This window comes from Silurus meridionalis, chromosome 6, assembly GCF_014805685.1.
Source record: "Silurus meridionalis isolate SWU-2019-XX chromosome 6, ASM1480568v1, whole genome shotgun sequence".
NCBI lineage: Eukaryota > Metazoa > Chordata > Actinopteri > Siluriformes > Siluridae > Silurus > Silurus meridionalis.
Window position 1 is genome coordinate 13,223,053 of NC_060889.1, and position 18,561 is coordinate 13,241,613.

Genomic DNA, 18,561 nt, shown 5'->3' on the forward strand with positions numbered 1-18,561 from the left:
GCCATTTTATCATAGACCAGACATTTATGCTTCTGTGATTGGATAGATAAGAGACCTCTGGTATGACATAGACAACACTATGGTCAAAACCTTTTAGAATCTAATTCAGGATTGGAAACAGAGTTGACTGAAACAATTATATAAACGTTAAGTGCTCATGTCACAGTGTATGATATGAATGAAGGGGTTTGCTGTGGGCTTTTGATGTGCATGTAATATAGCTGTGATGAAATGGACTCCTTATTATAATTCAGCATACTGTATTGATTATTGAGTTATTAAAATGAAAAGAAAAAAAAAGCTTCAAAGTATAGGAACGCGGGTCTATTGTTTTCATTACATATAGTCAGTGATGTATAATTCTACTGCAAAGTGACAGCTGGACCTAATAAAAAAAAATCTATTATTCATATTTTTTGAATGACTTAATACTTAGAATAAACGACCATGGAAAGGCTACCATGGAAATTCTGTAGTTGCAAGATGGCAGATAATTAAGCTAGAGAAAACACTGACCTGGCAACAGTGAGGGAAATGTACATTTAATAACTAAGGTGTAATAACTAATGTAAATAGAAAACAAACATGCAGTAATCAGAGGTCAAATGATTGGGTGTGAGCAGAAAACATCATCTCCAGTGCTGTAATTTGATGAGAATATGAAAATCATAGCATGGCATAATGATAATAATGTTGATGATCCTGCTGATGTATAATTTCAGTGGTTTATAAAGAGATAAATGCTTCTATACTGTCCTTTACTCGAAGCTGCACAATATGGCCAAAAGTATATGTTCTGTATGTAGATGTCCTTGAAAGAGACCCAAAATTCTTTCAGTATTAAACAATGCCAATGTTTGGTAACGTTAGTTTGATAACAATGGAGTATCCTGGCCAGAGCACTGACCTTAACCGCACTGAACACCACTGGGATGAATAGGAATACTGACTGTGCACCAGGCCTCCTCTCCCAGCATAAATGACTCATGCACTAATTTTCTTGTGGCTGAATAAGCACAAACTCCAAACAGCCATGCTCCAAAAATCTACCGGAAAGGCTTTCAGTAATAGTGGAGATGATTATACCAGCAAAAAAGAGACTAAATCTGGAATCGGACCTTCAATAGGCACATGTTGAAGTGATTGGTCAGTTGTTCGCATACTTGTATTTATAGTGTATACATTTGACCATGTTTTAAAATCTAGTTTACAGGCACTATTGTTTTATGTGCTACATATTTTTATATGATTTTTTTGTCATAACATGGTATATGCAAACCATACAACCTAGTCAACACTTAAAATCTTTGGCAAATAGAAGCATATTTTAAAATACTTTTAATATGAATTCCATCATTTTGAGGAAATCCATATAATAACAGACAGGAGAACTGTAATTGTTTCCACATTGTTGGCCCTCGTCACTAAATCCCAATTCCATCACTAGTCTACACAAAACCATTGTACAAACTCCCAGAATGTTGTTTTACACTCATTCCAAGTCTACACCAAGCCTGGATGTTGTTGCTTGACAATTTTACGACAACCAATTCTGTGTTTAACAAGGCCACTCTGGATTACATTAGAGCCCATAAGGACAACAAGTTCTTGCATAGCGATCGAGATGTCATTATCAGTGTTTTCAAAGTTTGTCTGTGTCTGCGGGGTGGCTGTACTTCAACAAGCTTGACAGGTTAACGTCGAAGCTTCCAGCCACTGTATGTGAAGCATCTGTCTACACATCTGACAGAGAGTAGGACTCACGCTGTGCCAAAAGCAGCATGTGATAATGCAGCCCTGCTGCTCACTTGCAAATATTTATCCCTGCTAAAATGTCAGGTAAGTAATTTGGTCTGTGGTGACTTCAGAGTACTGTTTAAGCAGGGCTCAACAGAAAGGCTGCAATAAGACAGGATCCATTTCTTTTCAAATCCTGCTTTAGTTTGAGGATTTTCCCAGGTTTAATAAAATATCCCAAGGATTTCTTATCTCTGTCTCGTGCAAAAAATGGAAACATAGCATGTGCCTTATTACTGTAATTTGACCTATCAAAGAATAACAGCAATTTTGACAAACGGTTTTTTTTTTGGAATTACTCAAAATGTAAATCTCCTTGCAGAGAGAATTAGAACACATTACTAATGAAGGATAGTTCAATGAAACATCACTCATTCTAGTGACTTTAGATTTTTGATAAATAAACAATTGTTTTTTATAAGTACTGTATGAGCAATCTTTTTTATTTAACTTCTCTTAAAGATCAGCGCAAATTATCACAGTAGAACAAGTTATGAGCTTCCACAATGACATCAGTATTCAGTATGATGTGAAAATCAGGGGATCAATCCCACTGGTTGCACACGCATTACATCAAGGTGATGGAGGGGTTAGCTCAGGGGTCAAGGCATTGACTCTGGATTGGAAGGTTGTGAGTTCAAATCCCACCAAGCTGCCACTGCTGGGCCCTTGAGCAAGGCCCTTAAACCTCAACTGTTTAGTTGTAAGTCACTCTGGATAAGGGTGTCCGTCATATGCCATAAATGTAATGTAATGATGAACAGAAAATTACTTTTATATCTTTACAACTATTTGTTTGGTAATAAGAAATGAAAACACATACTGCTTCGATATCTTAAACTGAATTACATTTGAATTTCTCACTGATTATTCATATATGGAAATGTCCCCTGGCTTTCTATTAATATTATATTTAGAGTAAGAGATTGGAGAATTTAAAGGCCAGACCTCTTGGTGCGTTTGCACCCACTCGATTATATCAGGTCAATCATCAGAGAGAACATGAACTCTGCACGTCTTTGTTATGAACCATGTAATTTCTATCTCATACAGCTTTATGACAGATTCACGGGCTCAGTAAAGTAGAGGGTTAGCAGACGGTAGACTATAAAACGGTTTAAGAACACTGGATAGTAAAATGCAACCTTACTTATTCTCTATGTACAGTACACTGGGGTGCAAACAAAACGCCTGCTCTCTGTGCAAATGCGCTTCCCTTTTTCGCTTTATTTTTTTCCTAGGAGCCTTGCCACTATAATCACTTGCACTATTCTTCACTCGGTGACATTAGTGTGGCAACACAAGGTGTTTCAGCAACCTATTAAAGAAAACACAATATGAACCCTGTATGTGTCCTCTATTTGCATCACCGCTGACCAATTGTTTAGCCAATTAGTTAAATATGACTGATACATCTGTCACTGATAGGATGTACAGCTCTACTCTCTAGGTTAGAAAAGGTATGAATGCTACTGTCCTGTCTAAACCTATACTTTTCTGGGTTTGCACTGATCTCACACTGTCATGTATCTGAATGTTATGAAATCTTATGTACTGTGCCACTATATTTTGTCGCACCGAGGTTGGAGAATTTTTTTTCCAATGTACAAAAGTTATACAAATAACTGGCAATAATAAAACACATGTTTCAAGATGACCAGATTTACTGATTTGTGTTGTGATGCACAGCACTGTAGTCCTTTGTCATGCAACTTAAGATGATGTGCTGTAGTTTGATTAAAAAAAAAAAAAAAACAGTTTGGACAGATTTCCACAATAATTTTTCTGTAAAATAAAAACTGAAATACAAAGAAAATGTGAGTCACTTCAAGGACGGAGGAATGATCCCTAAGGAGAGACGGACGATTTTAAATTTCATCCAATGGGTGTGAAGAACGTATTAAAGGCTATTGCTGAAGTGCGGTGTCCATTTTCAAATAAAACTTGACACGTGCAAGTTCATGCCATAAAAAATCATTTGCTAACTACATAGTTATGCCAATCTGGTCAGATTGTTAAAGAAAAACAAATCTTTGTGCTTGATTGGTTCTTGTTTTTCATGTGAATGATACATGTGATGGGACTGAGCAGCCTCTGTGGCACTATGTGCTACAACAAAAATGTGACTTTACTCTTCATTGCACTGTTTGGTATAAATAACCTAAAAAATAAAAATAAATGACCAGAGTATACACGTGTCTTGATTATTTACATTTTGGCAGCAAAATTGCCTTGTTAACTGCTGTACATCAGTTTGTCAGAAGGCATAAGTCCTAAGAGGCCATGCAATATAATATTGTTTTTCTTTTTTCCTTTTGTGATCTCGACATAACAATAGCAGTTTTCTCGTTATCACAAACTTAATTTTCTCATGATCGCAACATAAAAAACATTGTTTCCTTGAGATCAACCTTTTCCTAACCTCTCTTCTGCATGAAAACATGTTCTAGTGGCAGAATCATGGATAATAACCATAACCATTTGAGGCAGCGGGCTCATTCACGTTTTATCCAAGACGCTGCACCTAGAACATTCCTCTTGATCAGTAATGAATCTTTCTGCGTATTCGGCATAAGGGCATGTTCTAGAGGCAGCATCGTTGCAGCATTATGGATAATACCCTTAAGCATTTGTGGCAGCGAGCTTGTGGATGAGAACACATTCTTATGCGAAATACACCGAAAATTAACTACTTATTAAGGGGAAACCATTTTTATGTCACGATCATGAGAGAATTAAGTCGTGATCACCAAACGAGAAAGAAAAATATATATTATGCATGGCTTCCTAGTGCTTTCGTAAAGAAAAACAAGCCACTTTAGGGCATTTTAATCACAGCAAATGATCTGATGAGGATGCATAAATGAATCCTTATATTGATTTTTTTTCCCTTTGAAAGGGGGGTTTAGCTTTAAACCAGCTGGGAAAGGGAATGAAACTTGTGCAGGATTGAAGGCCCAGCATGCCTTCTGCTAGCCTTGCGACTGCCATCCATAGGACATAAGGAAGCATTTTCATTCTCAGCAAAAAAATGAGTTTCACCCACTCCTAGTACCAAAAGGCAAACTTAAACCAGCATGCTTTTCAGCATTACACTGGTGGATCATTCGGTGAAATATCTACAAGAAAAACCAGTATCGCGTAGTACATAATGCCCCACTCTTCTCGTCTTCACTTACAATCGTACGAACGAGAAACCGAAATTGAAAAACTCGGAACCCCACACACAGCTCACCTCAACCCTGAGTCTATAAAACTGTACACGAGAAACAGATTGACACATGTCAGAGCCAATCAATATACAGAGCTATAAAGCGGGAAGCTGTGTCGGACCAATGAGAAGCTGTAGACAGTAAGTGGGCGTGTCCAGAGCAGGACGTTCGGTTGCACCAGTAGTGCGGGTAAGCGGAGGGGGGTGGGGTCGGTGCTGCTGTGAGCTGAGCCTCGCTACAGTAGCGCTGTGAGGCAGACGGAGCTCCGGTAACGCCGCTTGAATTTCGTTACCCTGTTGCGAGTATTTCTGGCGAGCGATAGGGGCGAGCCATATCACCTCCCGTTTTTTGGGGAAAGAGAGGAAAAAAAAGAAGAGTTTATTGAGGGAGGACTACTGTAACGACATACATATCTATTATAGATCTCATTTTAATTACAGCCAGACGGAGCGCGCGCGCACACACACACATTGGACTGGAAATGTCTGAAAACAAACCGAATGATGATCCGAAGTTGTCCACGACGGATAGAGTTATTAAATGTGAGTATGAAGCGCTCCGTGCTGACACGAAATGGTGAAAAGGAGGTGTGTGTGTGTGTGTGTGCACAAAATAAAATTTTTATATAAGGTGTTAAAATAGCTCCACGCTGCCCTGCTGTACTGAAGGGGACCAGTTGCCTGTGTAAGGGGGGGCGAAAAGGGTGTTAGCCGGCTGGAGTGCTGAAAGTAGGAAGTAAAAGGGAGTCGTTTCACGAGTACACAGCGCGTGTCATTCGCTCGAAAGAAGAAGAGAAAAAGAGAGAGAGAAAACGGCGGTGTTTTGGTGTCAGTAAGCGTGTGATATCCACGCTCGTACCGTGTTTACTTGTGCGCCACACGGCGTTACACGGGGAGGTTGAGCAAAGCGCGGTGAAGTCCCAGGTGTTGCTCAATAACCCGTGCACATTTCACAGCCAACAACCCCAACACACACTCATTTTGTCTGGGTTTTTTTTGTTTGTTCAGTCCGTCATGTTGTATTTAAAAACCCTCACTTTGCTATCACATTGTTTTTATATGTGTTGTATATATATATTTATTGTTTTATTGCACGGTATCGTATTTAAGGCGTCAGTGTCCACTATATCAGCAACGATGGGAATTCCTCTTTTTTTTTTGTGAGTCAAATAAACGGACTCGACTCATTAATAGGAGCCGACTCCCAATCGGCTCACTGTCATTTTTGTTTTTTTTTACCAAACCAAATTTTGCAATATTTCCACAGGTTTTTTCTACCTTTCTTGCCTGTAGGGAAAAGATTCATGCAGCAAAAGCAATACTTATCATTGCATTTTATATCTGTTTGCCTGATTGGGGGAAATCAGCAACACACTACCAAATGTCTCTGCATTGATTGTGTGTGTGTGTGTTTTGAGTGTGTGAGCCATTAAGGAGGTTTCTTTTGGTAATTAATCACCTCCACTGGTCCACTTCAGGGCAGCCGGAGTGCGGGCGGATCCTCCTTCCTTGTCTTGGAACACACGAGTCAACATGCACACTAATTAGTTCACATGTTAAAATAGGGTTTCTATGGAAAACTCTAAAGAAAGAAAATGGTTCTACTCCTATGTGTGCTATGTCAATATTTGACTAAAAAAAAAAACCTGACGTGCTCATGAATTACATCTAACTGGTCATAAGTCAGACATTTATACCCTCCCATTCTTTTAAACATTTTAGATGCTCAAGCCAATGCTATAATTCAGTTTTATTTAAAAAAAAAAAACTTTTTACTCCTTGAACCTACAGGTTGTGCGATTTATTCCTTTCTAGGGCTAAATTTTTATATGCCGACCGGCTCAGGAGTCTTTGCACCTTCCAACAAGCGCTTCCCTTCAGATCTCTTTGCACTTTCTTTCCACCAAGTTGAATAGCAATAGGTTGCCTTCTACGCAAGCAGGCACTTTGAATACTGCTGTGATCCATTATTTTGCTATGCACGGTTGTAGAAGTTCAAACCCCACCCCCCACCCCAATATGAATTGATCGCTTTCATAAGAAAGCCCTCCGAGAGCTGATAAGTCTTTTGCTCTCATTCGTTCGGCTGCGTCTCCTCAGGACGCCGCTGTGAAGAGCAATTTCCTCTCGTTGGCCGGAGGATGCGATTGAAAGGGCTCCGAGTGCTTGTGGAAGGACCCTGCATTATAAATATTTCACGAGATCATGGCAAAAGGTATCAGAGTAATGGGCGCAGTGGCACAAAGTGCTTTGCTCAGGGTGAATAGGGTTTTGAAAGGGTGGGGATTGAAGAGAGGAAGGAAAGAGTTGCTGCTTTCTTTTTCACCTCATTAGATTTGATTTAAAGATGTAAATTTAATGATGTAAAGAAATTTATATCATTCTGCATAGTTTTTTCTTTTCCTAATAGAAATATTACTGCTAGGGAAAGAGTGACAATTTAGTGTTGCACATCTTTCATCAATCACCACTGTGAAGAAAGACAAATCATACACATTGTATACCTCTCTATGCTTTTATTTCTTCGATTCAAGCACAACACGTGGAGTTAATGAGCACAGTGCGGATTTATTTTCTTTCTTCCCTAAAAAGCTGCGTCACTGTTGGTAGAATATTAGAATATTTATTCAGCTGCAGGACAAGGCTCTTATTTGTTTACCTGTCTTGCTCTGCTTGTATTTACAACACGGTCGGTCTCTCTTAAGCGCTGTCTTCTCACCGGCTTTACCGTAGCCACATTGTTTATAAATCATTTTGTACTATATGCAGGCAAAACGTACCAGGTCCTTCCCCTGCACCTTGTTTTGCACACAGTTTTCTCCTCTATGCTGGGGCTAGGAAAGGTTTCAATTTTAGACTTTTAGAGTCCAAATTTAGGACAGGACAGGGAAGTGGTAGCTCTATAGTTGGACTACTCATCAAAAGGTCATAACTTCAAATCCCAAAAGCACCAAGTTGCAGCAGCTTGATCCTTAACACACAACTGCACAACAGATAACTGTAACTTGCTCTGTTAAGGCTCATAAATGCTGTAGGACTGATTTGAGAGATTTTCTATAGCATTCAGGTGAATTTGCACCCCCCCACCCCCGTCCATCATAGTAGCTGTGCAATACAAGGCTGAAATGTTCAGCAGCGTGTCTTTAGTTTTAAACGGTCCTGTCTGTTATGTAATGCCGTGTTCCTTAAGGTTTTTTTTTTCTTCGTTCAGGCTCCATGTCGAAGAAAAGACTCGCTTCTTATGCTAATGAAGCTTTTATGGTTTCTAAAAGCAAATCTGTGCGAAAGAAGGCAAAAGAAATGCTGACGGACAGGTCGATGGGCATGCTCAGTCCACAGGTGTGGCTGAATAAGAGCTGAAATGCATTAATTACACCTGCTATTCACACAGCTACAATGTGTTTGTTCTCTAGAAGAGTGGATATTACTGCAGGGCAGCCTGCTCTCAAAGGGCACCACAGATTTGATGTATTATTGAGTTTCAGCACAAATAGATTAAGGTTTTGTTTCAGTACGGACTAGGCCGTGGGTTGGCGCAATGTAGCGCAGCGGAACCTTTTTGTCTTTTTATTTCTCGCGTTTTCTCGAATTCATATATTGAAATGCACTATTGTTCTGCAAAATTGATAATGGCTGCACCATTTAAAGCTTCCTCCACAATTAGGTTCACTGCAGAACCAGGACAATAGTTATATAATTTCTGATCAGAAGATTATTTTGTATTGTTTGCATAGTTCTGCCTAGCAATTATTTTTGCTCGTTTGAATCGAAGAGGTGCTAAATGCGTTTGCTTCACTTTCCCGTTTCAGTCGATGTGTCCAGTGTGTGTGTGTGTGTTTTGGATGCCACTGCGTTTGCTTTCTGGGATGGTACTTCGCAGGAAGCTAATTTGATCCAGGGACATGAGGTGAAAATGTGACCAGGCTGAACCTGTTTGAAATGCAGTAATGTGACGTGTTAACATGGCTAACTAGCTGATGTCCTGTGACTGGTCAGTGCTGCACAGTAAAGTATTATTTTGAAGCTTCGAGTAGCCCATATGTGAAACATTTCCAAAACACATTCTGGAAATCAAAAGCATTTTGATTCGTTAGGTTTTAACTTTAAAAGTCTTTCTACTCAAATGTGTCCGTTCAATGGCCTTCATGGGAACCCTCTGTGACCATTATTTAACATTATCTGAATAACTGGGGAGATTTTTTTTTTAAAACAGATCCACAAGATAACCCTGGCATTCAAACAGTTTGTTGTCTTTGGCTCCTAAACCAGAATATTTTATGTTGCTCTGAATGCAGTGAGTGCGGTGCAAACCTTGATTTACAGCTGTTTCTATAGTAACGGCAGATCCAAGAGTAGGCCTAGTGAATGGCTTAGTGCTCCCTACATATGTCTGCTACACAGGACAAAATATAATGGCTTCTACACCATATGTAGTGCTCTATATGGCATCAGAAGCTAGCTATGATATTTAGCATGGTAGCCAGCTTGAACTACAGTAATCTGGATTTCACAGGTTATTTTGTTGTTTAGGATTCTTCATCTAAGATCTTGAATCTAAGTTGAAGCATAGAACGATATTAGTGTTAGAAGTATGGTATTAAGGCGAGCACTGCCCTCAGGCACGTGTTAGCATGTTGCTAATACATATCTGTATATAAACAACAGATACACTGTATGGACAAAAGTTTGTGCAAACCTGAACATAAGATTTGTATGTGCTGTTTGAATCCCATTCTATATTTGCTTACCATTTGCTGCTATAATAAGATCCACTCTTCTGGGAAGGAGTTGGCTAGATTTTATAGTGTGATTGTTGAGATTAATGCTGGAACAGGTTTTTGTCTACTAGTTCTAGTGATCTATATATATTTATATTTATGATATATTGTATTTTGTCCTGTGTATCAGACATATGTATGGAGCACTAAGATCCAGAAGAGTATATCAGGTTTTTAGTACTGGCTTTCTGAATAATACAGGTGTGGATGTGAGTTTGGTTTTGTTTGTGTTTGATGATTGGCATCACCTCCCCTGAATTTACTTTCATTTTTTCTTTCAGAGGACCTTCTTTTATTTGATGTTTATGTTTAACCCTGCTCTCAACCAAAAAATAAATCAAATTGGGTGAAGATACAATCTAAAGTAACGGAATGCTTAACATACGTTTTATTTTTTGTGTGCGGTGGAAAAGATACTGTAAACCAGATAAAGCCCTGTTGAATGGAGTTTTAAGTTTACTGGGATACAGATTTAGGATTGTGTTTTGTTCATGTACACAGTCAAAAAAACTATATTTTTATAACAGTAGCCATTGACCCAGATTAATCACATAAAGTTTAAGAAGTGAAAACATTCAAAATGTGAAATTTAAATGTTTTATTTTTTTCCTCTGCCTTGAGGTGTTTTGTATTCTGGGGTATTAATATGAGGTTGTACACATGTGAAACTCCTATGTCCTCTATTACCAAACAAACAAAGCAAAGACCAGGACAAATCAGGACATAGATATAAAACTCCATATGCAGAAAAGAGCATTTAGGGCCATAACAAAAACACGTGTCTGACAATAAAACATTTGCCAGGAGTTGGACCCAATTTCCAACACGCAGTGAGCAGGAAAGAGAAGGAGGGTGAAACAAAAAAAGAGTTGAAAGAAATTAAAGAAACCTTAGACTTGGCAAACCTGTAGATGAGTTCAGCACGGTGAAGGGGACCACGATCTAAGAGTCTCCAGCCTTGTTAGACGCTACATCAGGATGCATGTGAGAAATGCTGGTAGCCTTCGCTACCCCATGCTGGCTTAATGGAACGTAATCGGGTTGAGACTCGCGGGAATTGTTAACGATCAAATTAGAAGAACAGTTGCACAAATGCATTAATTAAATCGCTCAATAAAAGACACCTTAATTAACTTGTCTCGTCAGCCAAGCTGTGAGTGCGACTGGCTTCATTTTCTCATCCTGTTATCCCAACCCGAATAATCACGTATGATTACGCCGCCAGCTCCTTTAGCTCAACGCGAGTGACTCAGCAAATCGAGCCTTTTCTCCCTGTGAGGTCGGGTGAGACACCATGAAGCCATTGTCTGCCGATTTTATAACGCAACCGTAGACTGATGGCATGTGACATTTGACTTATGAAGATGGGCAGCATGCTAAGCGAGAGAAGCCCGCGGCCCTGACACCGCCTGCTCCCCGCCGAGTCATTTTTAGTAACTCAAAGTACTTCAACCCCAAGCGTTAAACACCCACTGTTTACTGTGGATTCCGCCGGCTTGTGTGTTTGTCACACCTATGCCCACTCACTCACTTTTATTTATTTTTTTTCTTCTGTCAACTACTCAAAGATGGACTTTTCTTCCTGAAGTCTTTAAGTTGTAAAGGACTTTAAATCCAAAATCTGGCTTATTGGGATCCTATTCTTAAAGGTCTGAAATGAAAATAGGTGTTTCTTTAGTGTAACCGACATTAATATGATACTGTCCCTGTGCAAAGGCTCACAAAAATGGGATGGCCTTTAAATTTTGCATCCAATTTTACATATATTTACTTATATTTGATTTCTTTTAATTGCATTCAAATTGTATAGTTCTGGGAAACTGATCAAAGCATTTGTTTCTTTGGCTTAGCAAGAATTTCTGAATTTCTATTGCTCTTTGTTCACACTATGCACACCGGCGGAGAATGAAAGCGCTTGACGTTCGTTCATTTTATATCCTTTCTACATATTCGTTTTCTCGACGTGAGAACACCATTCTGTCTTTGCGCAACCTCAGGGCTTCTTTATTACCGATATGTGGTCCACATTTACGGACTCCAACTACAAATCTTGATGTCACTCTGTCTTCCAATTTTGGAATGAAATGGCTAATAAGATATTTTATTGAGATTTTGGGTGTAACCTTTAAACCACATGAGTCAGGGATTACCACTTTATACACTCTGCTCTTTCAAAAAGGGTATCGTTGTGCTGCAGGAGATAATTTGCTCAAACTCGTGTTTTCGTTTAATTCGAGTCAGTATGTGTTTCGCAATCCGCCTGACAATTTACAAGAATGCATCGCTCCTTCGGTACGTCTCTTGTGCAGTCCTGCAGCGTGTTCAGGTGACCAGGCTTTTGTCAAAGTGTGCGAGATAGAGCGCGGCGCGACAGGACGGTCTCGCAGCACGGACGGGTGTCGAGGGCCGAGCCGCTCACCGCCACAGACACTTGTTTTGACGAGAAGAGCGGCAGAGTCTTTCTGTCAGCAGAGCAGAGGAGAGAATAGTGTCTGAGAGGCTGAGAGAAAGGAAGGCAGACTGAAAAGAGAAGCCGGTTACCTCAGCATCACCTCCACAACCTCGCTTTAAAGCCAGCAGAATGTAGCAACACTCTCTGACTGGTGCTGTGAATACACTCGCTCTCCCATGTGTATGACTAAAGCAGAAAACCCCAGCAATTCTTCAGCTCAACCACAAGCAGCAGTGATGGGAAACCATGCCGAACGCGCTGGTGTTGCGAAAGCATGCTGAACAGACACAGCAAGCCTTTTTTTTTTTTCTCTTTTTTTTTCTTTTTTTTCTTTCCCCGTCTTCTCCCACTTAGACCATCTCACCCCAGTGCTGTAGCAGAGAATACTCCTGACCTGAGATGAAATGGGTGAGGAGTTTCCTGGAGGCATTGCATGACCAGCGTAGGAGGGTTTCAGGCAGAGGAGCTAGCGAGTCCATCTGTTCAGCCTGGCGTTTGGAAAGGTGCAGTGTGACACAAGTATGTACTGTATGTACACAGGCAGATAAGCATATGCTGCTTATAACACAGAAATCACAATACAGATACTTGCTTTATAAGTGGGTTTTTTTTTTTCTACACAGAGTAGCAACTAAGGTCTGTGCAAGTGTTTGCAGGTGATTTCATGTGCTCATGAATATATGTGGTGGGGTGTTTACTTGTTCAGGCTGTCGGTGTTTTTTAGATGTAAGGGGACGTACTCAGTTTGAGCCAAAAGTGACATTAGCTTTATGTAGCCCCAAGTTATTGTCTGAAAAACACAAACTACAGAATTAGAGGGTGAAGTCAGAGCCTTGATGAGCTTTGATTAGATTACTTTTACATTAGCTTATTGCTCACTTCGGCTCGTCTGCGCAGTAAGCTTATGCTCGGAGTGTGGCTTGTCTAAATGGATACAGAGCAGCTTAACTTCAGCTAATGCAATGGAATCCTCTTCTCCAGTTAGCGGCTAGATGCTAATTTTGGGGCGGGAACAGGGTTCCACGGAAACGAGTACGGAGAAAGCTCGTTTTAGTGACTGATAGTAGTAGCTTTTGGTTTAACAGTTTGTTCTGGTGTGCCGTAGCATGTCCCAATCAGAGATCCTAATAATTCCACTTATTTGAATTATTGTCAATTGTCTTTGTGTGCGTTACAGTATTTATACCCATGGTTACACTGTTACAACCCTTTTGTAGATGATTGGTATATACACAGTAGATGACTGATTTTTGCACATTTTACACTGTAGCAGTCCAAATCCAGAGAGAAAATAGTTTAGTCTAAATCACCAGCACTATGTTCACCTAGTTGAATAATGTGCCTTTGTTTCTGTTTCCTGTTGAATTTTAAGTGTGCCACCAGTGTGCAGACAAACACATCCTATTCATACATTTTATGTTTAGTAATTGAGAATTTCATATTCGGTACAGCTTCATGGTCCAAGGCTCAATCCTGGGCTCGGGGAGTTTTGCGAGTTCTCCCTGTGTGGGTTTTGTTTAGGGCAAATTTGTTCCTGCTCACTGCAGCAGGGGTTTGGGACATTTTTAATCTTGTTCTTGTACAATGACAGTTCATGTTGTGCGAACTGCTTCACGTATGTGCAGTACATCCTCTGTGGTCATTAGTCACAGCGAAGAAGGAGGAAAGGGGCGCTTTGCTTAACGCAGCGGTTAAGTGTTAATAAGGCAGAATCGACAGTGCTGTCGAAAAAGAATTGAGGATTGAGAACCAAACCGAGATCATGACTTCACCCGCTTTTAAAACATCTGCGGTATTTTGTTAAACGTGAAGTTTAGAGGTTAATCGCAGGCGCTGTTTCTCCCTCCCTCATATTAAAAGCGCTTTTATATTGTTGCCATGCCATTAGCAGACTGCATTACCAATGTTTGCTCAGGTGAGTTTTTGAATTTGCCAAGCCATTACCGCCACTGCAAATTGCACTTGCACCTTGCACCTTTCGCTTTTGCAAGATCTGCAGTTCGAGGAAAATGTAAAAGACGATCGGCTCGTTTCAGTGTGTTTACTGTTTACCATTATTGGATTACATGTATTGCAGGTCCGTATCCAGACCACACAAATAACTTGTTTGAAATGCAAATCATGCTTCTTGCTTCATGCTTCGAAACGTATTGCCCTGTTTTGTGTTTATGTGGCAAGCGAGATCTTTAAAGGTCTCTTGTTTTATTAAAAAAAAAAAAAATAGTATGTTTGTAAAATGTTAATATGACAACGGTATGTGTTATGGCTCAGTTTATTTAATAAATTTTTTTTATGCAAATGCAATCTTCTATTTCCTGAGTAGCTTTTGAGCTTTTGTCAATAGTGAGCATTTTGCAATCAGTGCATGCCATTACTCAGTTCTAATGCTAATTAGAGTTAAGTGGTTTGTCTTCGAGCACTTGAGAGAATATAAAACCCGGTTTGCTTTATGCTTTGTCAAAACCAAGTCGCCACCACTAACCCTAACACCCCCACCCCCCACCCCCATGTAGAGAGCATTTAAGAGTTTAAGGCACTTTGAGCGAGATTCTCCCAAACCCTTTCCCCCGATATTTCTAGATATTTCGGCCGTAACTATTTTAAGGGACTCTGGTTAAGATGCGTTTCGGTTTGGCTCCTCGGCCGGAAAAAGCTGTGTAAAAATATGCGTTTGACATTTCGATCGATCCTATTTCTGCTGCTTTACTACCCACTGCTCACCAGTGCCATGGATAAATATTATCTTTGTAATGGAGGCTAGTATTACAATTCTCCTCGGCCATGTTTGGGGACGTGTAAGAGTACAGGTGTTGGGATAATTTATTCGTCATGTGACGGGATGTTTTACAGCTTAAATCGGAGGTATAATAAAACTGTTTTTGCTGCTTGCTAGAAGTGTGATGTGTTGGCAGGCCATGGGGGCATGACAGTCATACAATGTGCCTGTATTTATGGGTATTGCGTTTCAGTTTTGCCAGGATGCTCATGTCTGAGGTAGCACACATGCTCCATCACTAAGCATGATTGCACATGGCATGGAAGTACGTGTGATTGATATGTCTGCTGATTGTGTTTTTTTTGGTAAAGAAAATAAATGCAGAATGTGTGCACATTTTTTTTTTTCCTTTTTCACTGTTTATTAGTCTGCTCTTTCAGATCGCTGCTATTAATCAGATAGAACGCAGGGAGTCCTTGTGCACTCAAACAGCCTGCATCGATTTTCCTCTACGCACTTCAGCTCAGGTTGCAACCCACCATCAGCTCTCAGCAATGAGAGTCAAGCCTTTCTGTCTGCTGCTGTTGTTTACAAGCAAAGCAGCCATGTCTACTGTTCATTCAGCTACTAGCCGACCAGTAGTAGTTCGTACAATAATAATCCCAGTATCAAGTACACCCATACACACCACTAAAGCTTCTGATTTGTTCTTAAATGATAGTCATGTATAATTATTCACAGAATTTAAGAATTTTAATCTAAGATTATGACCCGTCTGAATCACATGAGGAAAAGTGTAAGTAAGTTAATAATGGCTGGATTTGTGTAAAAGTATTAGAAATTCAGCAGAGGCCAGTGAGGATCTACACTGCTTTGAGAAGAGAGGTATCTAGCACTCCTCGCTTTAGCACTTACCCCCCTCGGCGCTGGCGAGAACGTCCCCCAGATAGCATGTCATTAGATCCTGAGCTCGAAATGTGCAGCAGTAGTGCCAGGGATCAATTAGAGGCCACTTTACTGTTGCTGCTTGTTGTCAGGGAGAGGGTCAGCAACAGACACGGCCATGCAGTGATTCAGCTAAATCAGGATGTCTCGGACAGGTTGTTCACAGCTGAAAAAATTTGAGCGCTCATAACGAAAGCCCGGTCCGCACTCTGATTTCAGAGTATTATTTGCTTTAATTATTCCTTGTCACGTTGCATAAGATTCTGTGAAAGACCAGCGTGTTCTTTGTATCAGATTATACAATGAAAGAGAACCCGTTTCTCCATGCGAGCTAGTGGTAATATGTAAGTGTAGGGCTGCAGCTATCGTAGTAATAATAGAGCGATCGGATAAGAAGGTACTTTTTCTTTATTAAAGAGCAATACTAAATAACAGGAGAAAATAAGACAAGTCTCTTGAAATGAACCAGTCATTCGTTTCCTTTTTAGAGCCATTTTTATTGCTGAAATTGCAATACAACAATATCTGTGAAATCTAAACCCAGTTAATGCATTTAAATGCCATATTACATCAAAATGCAAAAACAAACAATTGTGTATAGATATATATAAAAGCATAAATAAAATCTATAAAAATCTATTTTAAATGACTTTAAAAAAAACATAAAAACCGTAAACACACTGTATGGTCTTCTGTGTTACCTGTCCAGGGGTCTCTTTTATAAACGTGGCTTACGCACAAAACGAGGCTGAAAACGTGTGTACGCCGCTTTCCACGCAAAGGTTGTGATTTATGTAAAAAAATTAAAAAATACTTGTGTAAACTTTGAACCCTGCATACGCAAAGTGTGGAAACAGAAGCGAGAAGGGGAATTGTCGACTCAGATTTTTGCACAAACTTTGCACGTTTTCAGCCCCGGTTTTTGTCCGTGCGCCACGTTCATAAATGAGACCACAGAACGGACCAGAGTTTAGCTGGTGGTGCGTCTGTAATAATGGTCCGTTGGGAAACACGGTGTTCTGTCTGTAGTTAAGACAATACGCTTTTTTGTATTCGAATTACTCAAGTTAATTGAGGAATCGTTTCAGCCCTGAAGTCAGATAATGCATGTCAAATATAGCAAGTATTCACGTTCTCTGAAGTTTGGCTAGATGTTGCATAGTAAACGGTACACTCCTGTGCAGACAAAAATGGCCCAAAATGGCAAAATCTGAAGCTTTTAATTGTTTTAATAATAAATAATTGGTCAGGAGATTTAGTAGGAATGAAACGAATGCACCCCTCGAGGCCTCTTTTTCTAGTGTTTACTCATTCATTTTAGCTGCAATGAACAGTACAGGGAATTCTAGAAACAGGGAAATTCACATATATATTCTAGCAGCACACTTGCAGTCGTCGCCTGCATTCGGTCACAACAGCACTAAATAGGCTGTCGTCATATTCCAGGCTCCCAGACCACAATCTCACCTCAGTCAGCGTGACGTCTCAGGAGGAAATTCGGCTTACAGCGTAAACCCGGCATTCTCACTCGCTCTGGGTGTAAAACGCAAGCTGATAGCATTCTGACTGTCACTTGAAAGCCCCTGTTCCCATTAGGAAATTGGATTTGCTCCACGGTGAAGGTTGTTAGGGAAATATGTGTGGACATGCAGGTGAATCTGGTCTTACGTGCCCCGTGCTGAACCCGGTTCGAAAGTCAGGATGCCGAGTGGCTACATGTAGAGCTGATGATGTTATTTTAAAGTGTTTTTTATGTTTCTGGCTGTTTGACATAAACACTGGAAGCACAGTGTGTAATCTCTACTCAGGGTTACTCAGTTTTCATCTTCTTTTGCTAACTGTAGGGGAATGTTTTTTGTGCACTGCTCTGTGACTAAATTGGAAACGTTAGGTGAGCATAGGCAAGTCGTCTGTCCTTCTGGTTCTCAGCACACTGTGACAGACCAGCCCATATTCAGTGCGAGACTTGAAAAGTCAGCTGCGCAAGTAAACGCAGGATTAGCAGGCAGAGGGAAAGCCCTGAAGGGAGGGGTGGAGATATATATTTTTGAAGTGGGGGATGTTGTGGTGCACAGCCGTGACAGCATGTCTATGGAATGCAGAGAGAGAGAAAGAGAGGGGGGGAATGGAATGAGAGTGGTAGATCGACTATGTGCTAACTATATCACTGGGGGTACAGCCTGGCTAATGCTCAGAGCAGCTGGATTGTGCAATATTGCTCATGGCAGTTTGTCTTCTCTCTTGGGATGGGTTCATTAGCCAGAGCTTATATCCGTACTGACTGCAGGTTCGCTGACCACCTACTTACTCACACTTCTGACACTCAGGATCATTAAAATAGACTGGCATTGTTGAGATATGCTGTAAATTCCTGTGGTATATGATACAGCATTTTTTTTTTTTTTTTTAATCCAGTGTTTGAGATTGTATGGTATGTGTATATTCAGCATCATTTTTTACAGCACTGTCACATTATTGCGGGATCCTAAGATTTGACCCAACACCAATTAAATACTAGGATATTCATCTAGATTTGTCCTCGGTATGCTAAAAAATGTATATAATGTATATAAAAACAAAATTGCTGATAATTTTTTGTATTTTATTGAAGCATATTCTGTGTAGTTTTAACGTTTAATTTCAAACGACAGGAGTGGAACCT

General features: G+C 40.2%; 1 protein-coding gene across 2 annotated transcripts in view; it reads left to right on the forward strand.

The window, feature by feature from the left end:
* The first annotated feature begins 5,215 nt into the window (after nucleotides 1-5,215).
* Nucleotides 5,216-18,561, forward strand: part of LOC124386960 (serine/threonine-protein phosphatase 2B catalytic subunit alpha isoform) — an 81,845-nt gene continuing 68,499 nt past the window's right edge. Inside the window, exon 1 of one of the 2 annotated variants that reach the window (XM_046851036.1) lies at nucleotides 5,216-5,551. In XM_046851036.1, coding sequence (XP_046706992.1) covers nucleotides 5,491-5,551 — 61 coding nt within the window. In that variant the 5' untranslated portion in view covers nucleotides 5,216-5,490. The remainder of the gene's footprint in view (nucleotides 5,552-18,561) is intronic. The other variant, XM_046851037.1, reaches the window with a different exon arrangement.